General features: G+C 46.8%; 2 protein-coding genes across 11 annotated transcripts in view; one reads left to right on the forward strand and one right to left on the reverse strand.

The window, feature by feature from the left end:
• The window catches only part of ACACA (acetyl-CoA carboxylase alpha), a 148,108-nt gene extending 138,529 nt beyond the window's left edge, over positions 1-9,579 (reverse strand). The window contains exons 1-4 of one of the 6 annotated variants that reach the window (XM_055720345.1): positions 9,512-9,579; positions 2,892-3,012; positions 2,247-2,314; positions 67-237 (exon numbers count right to left, since the gene is read on the reverse strand). The gene's annotated coding sequence lies outside the window, so the exon portion shown is untranslated. Of the gene's footprint in view, positions 1-66; positions 238-2,246; positions 2,315-2,886; positions 3,013-3,648; positions 3,963-9,511 lie in introns of those variants that run through there. The other 5 variants (XM_055720359.1, XM_055720332.1, XM_055720339.1 and 2 more) reach the window with 5 other exon arrangements.
• The window catches only part of TADA2A (transcriptional adaptor 2A), a 31,879-nt gene continuing 23,805 nt past the window's right edge, over positions 4,126-12,199 (forward strand). For 2 of the 5 annotated variants that reach the window (XR_008733844.1, XM_055720439.1), the window contains exons 1-3: positions 4,137-9,452; positions 10,903-11,085; positions 11,912-12,018. Coding sequence is in view for 4 of the 5 variants with exons in the window: in XM_055720439.1 (XP_055576414.1) it covers positions 11,061-11,085; positions 11,912-12,018 (132 nt within the window). In the remaining variant the exon portion in view is untranslated. Of the gene's footprint in view, positions 9,453-10,143; positions 10,213-10,902; positions 11,086-11,911; positions 12,019-12,199 lie in introns of those variants that run through there. The other 3 variants (XM_055720433.1, XM_055720418.1, XM_005439701.4) reach the window with 3 other exon arrangements.

Raw genomic sequence — 12,199 nt, forward strand, 5'->3', positions numbered from 1 at the left:
TAAATGTTTATCCTCACAACACTGACAATATCTGCCTGTTTTTAAGGATAATCACTAACAAAATACCTCATTCTCTCCAGTTAGCAGGTTAGCTGCCATCGCTAAATCAGTCCATGAGATGTGCTGTTATTGGTCATAAGTTTTCTTACAGCTTCAGGAAGCGCCCTAAACCGTCTTGTAAAACCACAAAGTTAGGCTCCTCTTGGCATTCCCAGCCCAGGACGAGAAGCTGCAGAACTAATCAGAAAGCAAAACAGCACTGTAGATGGGATGGTGAACATTTAGTAACGATACTTACTAATGACATTAAAAATAAACATTTAGTTGCTTGACATTATTTATAATCTAATTCTCTTTCCAATATTTTTTAATTTTTGCTGAGGCTGAGGAATTTGGGATTCCTAATGCTTTCTATCTTGAGAAAGTTGCATAAAAATTAGCAAGTACGGAAATATAGCTTAAAAAAAGGATACAGAAGTGAAGCATCTTATTTGGATAAGATGTTTTTCATCAGCTGAGTGAAAACACACTTATTGGCAAGGTTATGAAATCCTCCTCTGTAAAGGTTGCTAATAGGTGTATCTCAGAGATCTATGCACTGCATTTCACAAGCAGAGAAAAGTGAGCCACCATTTTTATTTTCCATTAATATACTAATTCCAAAGTAAAAGGTTCATTCAACTAGGTAAGCATTTGAATGTGTTAATTTACCACTACATACACTTTGTACTACACTAGCTGGGGGGATTCTGTGGCATTTTATACTTTTCAAGAATTTTACATTGGAAAATGCTGAATAGTATCCTTATTATATATCCATTCTTTATGGTTGGTGTCAAGTTGCAGTTATGGTAACTGGATGTCAATCACAAACAGAGCACTTCAGAAAAAACAGTTAACACAATCATTAATATGAGGGCCAAATTATCAGGAAGCCCTCCTAGGTATGGAGCAGATCAAATGTATCCTCACACTAGCCCTGCTATTTGAGATCCTTGAACTGTCTTATCTTTTCACACCTTTACCATAGTGATGTTTGGGGTTTTTTTCCAATTTTACTATTGGCTTTTCAATACTAAATTAAAAAAAAACCACTGAACTAAAGCAGCTGAATACACTAAAATAAAAAACCTGCAGGAGTGCAAAAAGAATCTGGTTTTTGTACCACCTGATAGATTGTAAATATTAAATATTTATACCAAAATCCATTCTTACCGACCATGAATATCTAAACTAAATAAGCATGCAAAATAAATATTTATGTGCAAGCCCTTGCCACTACACTTGCTCCTTTTTTAAACTTTTACTTAAACTTGCTCCTTTTAAACTTAAACATCTTCTTAACTTAAACATTATCAATGCTTATGGAAACGTTTTGTCTCTAGACTAACAGTCATTTGAAATGACAGCGGTTATTTTGACGTAAACCTGTTACTCAGCATTGACAAGCCTCTGGCTTTGGAGGAAAAAGTGATTTCCATCGCCACCTCGTGTCTGATACAGAAAACGCCAATTCTCGAAAAACGATCTACCCAACAGCCTAAAGAAATCTCACCGGGACTTTTTGATTAAACCTGCAGACAGTAGCCTGATAATTTTCTCACTTATTTCTGTACGCGGCCCCTACGTATTGCCTCCGAGTTTGCTGGGCAAAGCCGCCCCCGAGAGCTATTGCATTTCACCCAGTGGCACACGGGGCTCAGCCTGGGCTCTCTCCTGGCTCCTGGGAGCAATTTCCACCAGGGCTGGCAGATAAGCACAGGCAACCTTCATTCCCTAAGCAGTTTTAAGCTTTATTAATGATCTACAAAGCCCGAAATGGCCTGGGACCAGCCTGCTTGGCATCACTTCTCCCCATGCCGGAGCTCCAGCAGAAACCCCCGCCAGCACCCGTGACCCGTTGCAGCACTGTCCTTGCCCTGGACTGGGAGCTGCCCCCTGCAGCGGGAAGGCTCATCCTTACAGCGGACCCGTGAAGGCAGGCGATGCTGGGTTTACTTCACCCAGCCGCCCGGTGTACCAAGGGTCACCCTTGCCCACGGGTGTTCAGTACGTTCGGGGGAGGCTCAGGCATCCCTGTGACTCTCTTTGGGGAGAAGGCTTTAGGAAAGGGTTCTGTTTGCCTCAGCAACAGAACAGCTATGTGGGGCCACATTCTAGAAGGAGCTCATCTCCATGGCAACCAGCGACCTGCAGCAGGACCACAGCGCGCCCCAGAACCCTCTCCCACGAGACATTGCATTTACCTGCTTCATCTGTTTCAGTGCTTAACTCCGGGAATCGTGTTCAGGACCAGAGTTAACTTGTGATATACCTATTGAAAGGAAATTTAACCAACAGGTAATATTTTTTTCCAGGTTGGTTTTTTACCAAATTCCACATTTCTCCTAATTGGATCAAAACTAGAAATTAGTACAAACTACAGTGAATTAAGGCTCTAATTTTAAACCCTCCATATGTTGTCCAGGTTAAAGGTGCTGGAGTTTTGAACAGGAATATGTGATTACAGAGCTATTTGGGGATCTCTACTAATCAGCTCAGAGTCTGCTGAAACACCTTTACAGCATTACTCAAAAGAAGCAGTAAAGATAAAAAGGGCTTCCAGATCATGCTCATATTATTAATATTCAGCTTGTTTGCACACAACAGTCTCAGCAGAAAAGGTGAGTTGTTCGTATACTTGCAAGTTCTGAGTAAAACTAAGGATTGTGTAAGAGACTAACATGTAATATTAGGAATAAATATCTTTGTATGTTAATTTTCTCTCCTCTACCGTATGCTGAACCAAGTCTTTAATCCATACGCCCTCAGCTCAAATTCTTGCACCTTTGCTGTCAGCAAAATGTTGAAATTTCAAATTAGTTACTAAAAGAGGGTAGTACTGACTTAACTGTGCATTGTAATTAAAAGTGGTCCATCCTTCTCTCCATTCCCTCAGACTCCAGACACTACAAGTGTCATGTGGAAAATGCCTCAGAAGTATCCGGCAGCGTAAGAAGCCTGAACATCTTCCTGCAAGGTAAGGAGTCAATGGAAGAAGAAAGCTGTCAGGGCTCTTAATGATGTGGTTAACATTTTCAGCTGTCCCAGCTATTCCTCAGCCACCTGACCAAAAAGGATACAAAAGATCATGCAAAATTTACCCGTTTCACTAAAAAATAGAAAGATCATTATAGCAACCTTTGATGGCTTGGTGCCATTCGACATCAGGAATGATCCATAAACTCTGAAACTTTCAGATTTCGGAATCGAGATGTCTCAGTTAAGGGCCTCAGCTTCCATACAGCCTTTAGAGTCCCCAAGGGCAAAGGGACCCCAAACAGAGGGGATTCGGTCAACTATTCAGGGAGATGCCCACAGGTAGTTATGTTACTATAAAGTTAGACTCTGTGAATGTTGTCCTGTCAAGTGCAACAATTTACTCTTGTGCTTGGGCATTAAGAATAAAGTTAGTCCGGCAGAAAAGAACCACCAAAGGGATTACACACAGAGAAGCTGCTTGAATTTTCCTAATTGTAACATTAACAGTGAGCTAACTCAAACATTCCTTTCCAGCAGTATGTCCCTCACAGCTAACTGTGCTGGCCTGAACCTTTTGCAAGAAGAATTGCAAATAGTTTAAGAGAAGCCATTTCTAATGTCTCTTACCCTTTGCCAGCCCCTGGGATAGCAGCAACCACAGCAAAGTTAAGCAGAACCCAAGAAGTCATCACTCTGGAATGCTTTAGTCATCAAAGCCCTGTGCAAGTCAATCTGCTGTATTTGGAGAAGATGCATGGAGACCAGACCGCAAAGAAACATACCCTGCAGAGCCTGAAAGCTGTCACCAGTGCAGAAAGGAAACCTGCTATCCGCCACACCTGTGTTTTACTAAAACACCACAGGAAAAAGTTTCAGAGAAAATTTATTCTTGGAGAAAAAGGTAAAAAGTTCAATGTAGCAAACAGATGTTTAGGTATGTCAGAGGATGGCAGTCTCCAGTTTCATAGAGCTTATACCTTCACATCTATTAAAAAACCTAACAAACTATTTGTACCTTTCTATTTAAAAAAAAACAACAAAAAAACACCAACAAAAAACTAGGAGAAAGTAGTGATTCAGAATGAACGCTACTGAAAGCTTCAGGTTTTGGAAAAATTCAGTGCTGTTGTTTTCCTTTAGGAGGGCCAGGAGGTTTTGGCAAATATAGTTTCCAATATTAATATAGAAAATTCTGTACATTGGGAAATGGCATACAAGCAAGAAAACTGCCCCTAGTACCTTACTGAAAATCACCAGGTGTACTGCCACCTCTTGCCAACTGTGTCAGCGTGCAATTCTAGCCTTCAACTGTTTCTAGTTCTTCAGTTTAAACAGGAACAACCATCTGGTTTTAAAACTTCTTTTTATTTCCAGTGTTTCTGAAAGGGCTATCAAATTGTGTTGTAACAGCAAAGCTGCCCAAGCGGAAAGTTTTTGCAAAGGGTTTGACTGTCCCACATGTGCACCAAGAAAAACAAACTTCAGAGAGTAAGTACGAGCTCTCCCTCCAGAGCCACAAAAGCAGCATAGCAGTAGATGGAAGGATAGAAATAGATACTGGTTTTCAGACACAAAACTTTGACAAAGTTCTCCCAAACCGCAATTTCTTTCACTAGCAGTATTGCCCCTACCAATAAATGCATTGGGCTAGGCGCTTTGGGAGCCCACGGCTGTAATGAGAAAGCAGTATTTAAGCACTGACTGCTTAAATAAGAAGCTACCCAGCCCCATGAGGCATCCTAGCTCCCCTTAAAAACCTCACCTGACTTCAGCAGGACATTACAAGCCCTTCTCCTGTGACTGGGTTTACACACCAGTTTTGCCTGGGGGCCAGGCAGGAACCGAAAGATATTTGAAATATTTTAAAGTAAAAAGTTTCTGAGATTCTAGAGAGATTTACAGCTTCCTGTGAAAGCCTATAGTAGACTCTGAATTGTTCCTCTGCTCTGGTCCACGTAACTTAGCCTAGCCTAACTATAATGAAGAAAAGTTTGAACTGTCAAAGACTCATAAACACATCTGAAATATTCTTCTTTATCTCCTTTTAGAGGGAATTCCATCCACAAATGACAAAGATATGCTGAACAGACAGAAACTAAGTATCACCAAAAGAGTGTTCATCCCTTGCATCCTGTTAGCTTTTGCAATATTGTTTTGCTGTATCGTGTTTGTTACATATGAAACTCCCTGCCTGGTAAGTTTTTGAACACGATAGCTTTTCATCTTGATCCCCCACCCTCATACAGCCTTGTAAGTATGACTGATGAGTTGAAATATGTTTACAAAGTTCTCGGGAAGGGAGAACTGTCCTTACAGATATGGACAGAAACTGTGTGCCCAGTATAGTGAGACAAGAAAAATACATTGTCTGAGATCTGTAGACCTCCTGAATTCACTGTACTATGATGACTGCTACCATCTCACAAACATCTTGATATATCAGGACACTTTTTCCTAGAGGAAACCTTGTTCCTACTTCTCAGCAGAGATCAGCAGCAGAGTAATCCACCAGCTCCCTGGCAACCCAGCTACTAGTTTATGAGAGGCATATCTGATTCTTGGTTGTAATCAACTGCCCCCCAAATTACTGCTGTCAATGTGAGGCCATTCTGTCAAAAGGCAGCCAAGAACCAAGCTTGTACTCTTGTGCATGGGCAGCTGCTGGGCAGCTGGGAGAGGTACTGCTCAAGCCAGAGGAAGAACAGTTTAAAGGTGAAAGAGAATAGACAAGACTTTCAAAGGACAGGTAACCCTCTCTAGTCTTCTAGGCTGCAGGATGAACTATTTAAGCATGCTGGTTGAGGGTCTATACGCAAGGGGGAGATACTGAGAACAGAAGACCTCAGGACCTGCTTCCTTCTGTAAAGCCTAAAAATCCAGTAGCATTCACCACGGCCCCTCTAGAAACACATCGCCATTTTTTAGCTTTAAACAGTGGCAATTCCTCACCATCTCCTACATGCCACTAACTGCTTTTGCTTCTTTCCCAAGTGCTTGTGCCCTGCCTGGATCAACAGCATATGGAGCAGCAGAAGAAGAAGCCGGTCTGCAGCCTGCCTCCTAGTGCACAACCAAACAGCAACATTTTTAAACCCGTTTCCGAAGAGCACAGAACAGAAGCCACTGGAAGCTTGTGTTTGATTCAGCCTCCCTTTCCCAGATACTACTGGTCAGTGTCAACCAAATTTGACTGAGTGATATCAGGCCTCAATGCAAGCAGTTTCCAAGCGAAGATCTGATTAGGTAGTAAGGAGACAGCTCAGTCTGTGCCGGCGGGATGCTGGGTGGGCTCAACCATCTCCATGCTGGCTGGCAGCCATCTGACAAGCCTTGTGTACCTCCCGGGCAAACAGCAAGCACGGCAGGTGCCATCGTGCCCATGGTCACCAGCAGAGATGGGAGGGAGCTCAGTGAGACAGGAGGGAAGCTGGGAATGTTGGTATGAGGCAGATGTATGGGGCCAGTCTGGGCTCATCCACTCCACATGATAACCTGGCTTTAGGTGCATCTAAGCAACAGTTACTGTGCTTGAAGATAGACCTATCCCCTCCCCCTCAAAAAATGACATACCCCTGAATTATTATGGTGCCTTTTCACGAAGAAATTATTTAATCTTGTGCTTCCTCACCATTAAGTTAACTGCTGAGGTTGAACAGTTAAACTCTACTCCAACCTCTCGCTGAGACATGGGAACAAGTCACTTCAGCTTATCCAGTTACTTGCCTGTCACCCAGCTCTAACAACTGCCTTGTAATGAAACTGGAGAGCTTAGCCCTGCCAACACACAAGAAGCCCTGTGAATATTACACATACAGAACAATCCGCTTGACAGCATTTAATTTGCAGAAATTATCAGTAAATAATTTCAAATAGCAAATGAAAATTACCTCATTTGTTAAAACTTCTAAGTAGAAAAAAGCAGCACATGAGCATATTATTCATTACAAGTTATCCACTTAAGTCTTCTCAGAGTGTAACTGTAGCAAAAAATGTGCTATAGTGAGAGGTTCAGAAATTGAACTGAGACCCTTAAGGGCCATTTCACACAAGCCATTGAACAGCCATCAGCTGGTAACACCTCTGGGCCTCTACTAAGCTGAAAACCATCTGAACAGACTTAAGGCAAAAGGCTTCTTCTGTCATGGCTCCCCCCAGGAGACATCTGGAGTGCTGCAAATTCTTTACTTCAGTTCAGCCAGGAGATGTCGCACCACTAAATTACTGATCTGAAAAACGCAAGTGCTAGTGTATAAGGTTGCTTAACATTTCTCATTAACATTTTTTCTTCCCTTGCCAGACAGAGGCATACCAGCAAGACCCTGACGTGAAAAGATCCAAAACCATTTTCATTCATGAAACCTACCCGTGAAAAGCTGCAGGCATCAAAAGAACGCCCTTTTTACCTGTGAAGATCCACCACCTTTCCCTCACCACTTACTGGAAAGAGCAGAAACCAACTGCTGAGAAAATACCCATATGCTGATTCCTTCCACTAACTACCCAGAACCTTATTTTAATTCCCAGTTACCAGAAAAACCTGTTAGCATAGGCAGTAAATATTTCATTGACATTCCAAACTCTGCCTCTCCCAAATTCTTAATTTTTTCCCGTAAGTTTTCACATGCATTCGGGGCCTGGGCAAAAGGAAAAAGAAATAATTTCCAGTATTTTTCCTCTTGCTATTAAAATAGTTCAGACAAGGAGCATACATGTAGCAAACATCCCACAATACCAGACCTTCTTCTCCAGCCTCAGCAGGAATAATGCAGATATTAATTGTTGAGCTTTAGCACTTCTCCCGGCCTAAGCAGGTGCTTCATATTTTCAGGTGCTGATACAAAATCAGTCTCTGATCTATCTTCACGGTATGTATACCTAATGCAGTCTTCTGCTCTCAGACATGAACTGCCAAAGGCTACATCTGTCTGCTACAGACAACAGCTCTCAAGTTCCCAGAATTTGCATAAATGAACAGAAGCAGCCTTCAAGCCTCACAGTGAACAATATACAACTTCCTCTCAGTGATGCAGATCCTGTTCATCTAAATCAACATCATGCATGCTCTGAGGAACACCAGAAGAATCTCACACAAATTATCTCACAACAGCATAAAAAAATGTTACACAGAAACAGCAATGACAGGCGGGTTCTGCGGAAGAGGTATGGGGTCACTGAGCTATGTGGGGTGGACATCGCCCTGGCCATGTTAGGTGCTTCAGGCAGGTCGAGTTTACTGCAAGAACAGTGCCCCAGCATAAGCAAGTGTTTGAAATCCATGAAACACCAGTTACATATGCCAGCACCAGGGCATCATAAATGTACAACCAGTGTAATATCTGCAATACACCATAATTTAATTGTCAGTATTGCTATTACAATTCCACCAAGCTCTGAACAAGTACTGTGTCCCCACAGGAACACAATACAGCATACGAGGCTACCACAGAGGTGACAAGATATACCATGAGGCGAGTATTGCCACTGTGCCAGGTTGGCTGTGCAGACCATCCAATACAAAAACAAATTACCATTTTAAACAACACAACAAGCTAAATCATTCCCAAGCCTTAGGCTTTCATGCAGTGCAAGTCTCCTTAAACCCTATTCGCATCCCTCTGACTGGATGTTCTCCACAAGCCAAAACCCATGTGTGCACCTAATTTGCAAGGTCACCCACAGCATATGCGGGAGACAGCCACCAGATGTCCGTGGGCAGGACAGTGCCTGCAGGCAGACAGGGAAGGGACTGCACAGCCCTTTCTCAAGCAAAGTTAGCCAAGATTTGCCTTCACTACCTCAGAAAAAGGATGAACCCAAAAAGATTATTTCCTTGGCAGGAACCATCCGAAAGCCGATTTATTAACTGCTATGGGAAGTTTAAATTCATAAAATCACATCACAGAATGATTTGGGTTGGAAGGAACCTTAAAGTTCCAACCCCCCGCAGGGGCCGGGCCACCTCCCGCCAGCCCGGGTGGCTGCCAGCCCCGTCCACCCGGCCCTGAGCCCTGCCAGGGATGGGCACGCACCGCCGCTCTGGGCGGCTGTGCCGGCGCATCGCCGCCCTCAATGAAGTGTTTTTCCCGCTGCCTGACGCCCCGGGAGGCTGCCGCGCCGCGCCGTGCCCGCGGGCCTGCCGAGCCCCCGGCCGCCTCACCCCCACCGCGCCCTGCAGCCGTGGGACCAAGGCGTGGCCCGGGCGGGAGGCGGGCACAGGCCGCACGCCACGGGGCCTCCTGCTGCCCGGGGCCGGGGTACGGACGCTGCCCCGCGAGACCCCGCACCCGCAGCCAGGCCCGGAGGCCGCAGCTGCTGAGGGGCGGGCCGGGGCCGGGGCCGCGCACGGGGGCGCGCACGGGGGCGCGCACGCCTGGCGCAGGCGCACGGCGGGGCGCGGCAGGCCGTGGCGCGCGGGGCCTACCCGCCGTGAGGTGAGAGGCGGCGGGCCGGCCCCGGCCCGTGAGGAGCGAAGGGGAAGTGGGGACCGTACCGTGGCGGGGAGGAGCCGATCCGGGGCGGGGGAAGCGGGAGGGGCGGTGTCCGGAGAACCGGCGGGGGGTGGGGAGTGGGGGGTGGGGGCGCAGAGCGAGATGGCGGGAGCGCGCTTCCCTCACCCGCCTCAGGGGCCGCGCGCGCGCCCGCGCCTGCCGGGGCGGGGCCTCATGGGCCGGGGGGCGCCGCCTGGCGGTGGTGGGGAGTGGGGTCCGCCAGCGGGCAGGGCCTGGGCTGGGGGGTGGGCTAGGTTATGGGGGGCGGAATATGGCGGAGTGGGTTATGGGGGGAGTGGGATACGGAGGTGGGTTATGAAGGGGAGTGGGGATGGGGGGTGTTATGGGGGGAGTGGGATATGGGAGCAAGGCTATGGGGGAATGGGGATATGAGAGGTGGGTTATGGGGGGAGCGGGATATGGAGGTGGGTTATGGGGGGAGTGGGATATCGGGGAGTGAGGTTATGGGGGGAGTGGGATATGGGGGAGCAGTGCTGTGGCGGAGTGGGAATTGGGGGTGGGTTACAGGGGAACAGGGCTGTGTGGGACTGGAGACTGGGAAGTGGGGTATGAGAGGGTGGGCGGTGGGGGGGGTGGGGAGTGGGCTGGGGGGGGTGCTGGGGCTGTTGCCAGAGCGGCGGCGCTGCAGGGGGCTCACAGGGTGCAGCGAGTGCCCAAGGCAGCTGGCGGTGCCACTTACGGGGTGAGGAACCCAGCCTGGAAGTTGCTCTTGGTTCTCTGAGGGTCCAACCGGGGGCGCGGGGGGGGGTACCCGGGGTTGAAGCAGCTGCCGTCTGTGTGGAGGGGCTGCACAGCTTCGGTGGTGCCCCCCACAGAACCGTGCCTCCTCACGTGGAGCATGGAGGAAAAACGTCTAGAAAGAGAAACATGAGTTTCAATAAGTGAGAAGCCTGAACCATTCCCAGCATAAATACTTTGTAAAAGTGAGACATGTTAGACATCCCACAGTGGAAAGCAACTCAGTTCCCTGATGGCAGTGTGGAACCTCACTGCACAGATGCTGGTGAATCAGGACTGTTCACAGGAGCTGCCATGCAGTCAACACTGAAATGTAGTTGGCATGAACACCGTAGATTCTTGCACTGCTGTGTCCTTGCCACGTCTGACCTGTTCATTCTCTTCCCGGTGCCTCTTGGAGATGCAAAACACCTTCTTGCATAGTGGCTGTTCGTAACTCTGCTCAGCGTGTACGCTCCCACCAACAGCCTCCGTTCAGCGCTGCCTTATATGCCCATCACCTTGCATCTCTTCTCACGCTGTATCCTGTCTCTCCGCACTTGATTTCTTCTCATGCACAGAAAACAGACTCTCAGCCATGTCAAATGGTCCCTGTTACAAAGACTGCTGACATCCCTTTTGCTTTTCTGTCCAGGGCACTCTGGGAGCATCTCATCTGCGAGGGCTGCGTGAGACGTCTGTGGGGAGCGAGCTGCCTTTCCGGACATACTCGTTGGGGCAAGGCTTAGCTACGGGCTGTTAGGCAAGAGGGGTTTTAACTCAGAGGAGCAAGAACATCACTAAGGGAGAGAGATGGAGCGCCTGGCCTCCTTCAGTAGTAAGTGCCTTAAGATGACATTTGGGAAGCGTTTGCCATTGTTTAAAGACATTAGCAGCCGTCTGGTGGCGGGGGGGAGGCACAAAACTATTTGGGCCACAGGGTCACTTCTGTGATCAAATTCTCAAGAGCACCAATACATGAATGATTAAGCAGGAATTCGGGTCTCGTTCTTTCTATCTACTTTTTATAGTTGGGCTAGCTGAAATCCATTTTCTTGCAAAAATGTGGCTTGCAACTTGACAGTCTATTTATTTTGACTACTTTGTAATGAACAAAATAAGAAAAACTTGCAGAGCAGTGTTTCATTCCTTGGTCAGCAATCTGAGTAGAGTCTGAGGTTTGGACGGGTTACAGAACAATCTTGCTGATGCCTTTGCAACCACAGCAATATGCTTTACGAGTCAAGCTTGAGGTGGATGGATGGGAGACTGCAGCAGTCTGTGCAGTGTTCACCGCAAATAAGGTCCTGGGGCTGGTCTGTGATGCAGAAGATGAGCACGGGCACAGGATCAAACCAGACAGCTAGCGCAGCTTGCTGCGTTGTACCAGGAGGCTGCTACAGAGAAGATTTTCCTTTGGGTCCGTTGCACAAGTTTAGGTTTAGCCCTCAGTGTATCAGGTCTAGAAGGGATGCAGTGCCAGCCTCTCTCTTGCAACTCTAGCTGAACAAGGAACTTTTGTAAGAGGTATTTGGAGAATCTGCAGTAGGAAAGAGGTTGTATATAGTTGAGTTCCCTTAAAATGACTGGGCACAAGTGAATTTAGGTGATTGCAGAACCAGTGCCTTGTTTGTGTTGCATAAGATTTACTTTTGGCTTTGCAGATGACCCTTTTGATAAGCCTCCATGCCGAGGTTGCTCTTCGTACCTCACAGAGCCTTACGTTAAGTGCGCTGAGTGTGGGCCTCCTCCCTTCCTCCTATGTTTGCAGGTGAGTGCAAGGATAAAAGCATAGGCATTAATTTCTTTGAGAAACTCATCAAAGGCCTGTCTGGTGCCAAGCTGTTCCATAAACACATTAATAACTGGTCTCTGTAAACTTGTATCAACACACTTATTTGCTCAGGGACAGGGAAATGACAAAGAAAATGTTGGAGGCTGAAGAATTAAGG

Source organism: Falco cherrug, chromosome 1 (genome assembly GCF_023634085.1).
Source record: "Falco cherrug isolate bFalChe1 chromosome 1, bFalChe1.pri, whole genome shotgun sequence".
Classification (NCBI taxonomy): domain Eukaryota; kingdom Metazoa; phylum Chordata; class Aves; order Falconiformes; family Falconidae; genus Falco; species Falco cherrug.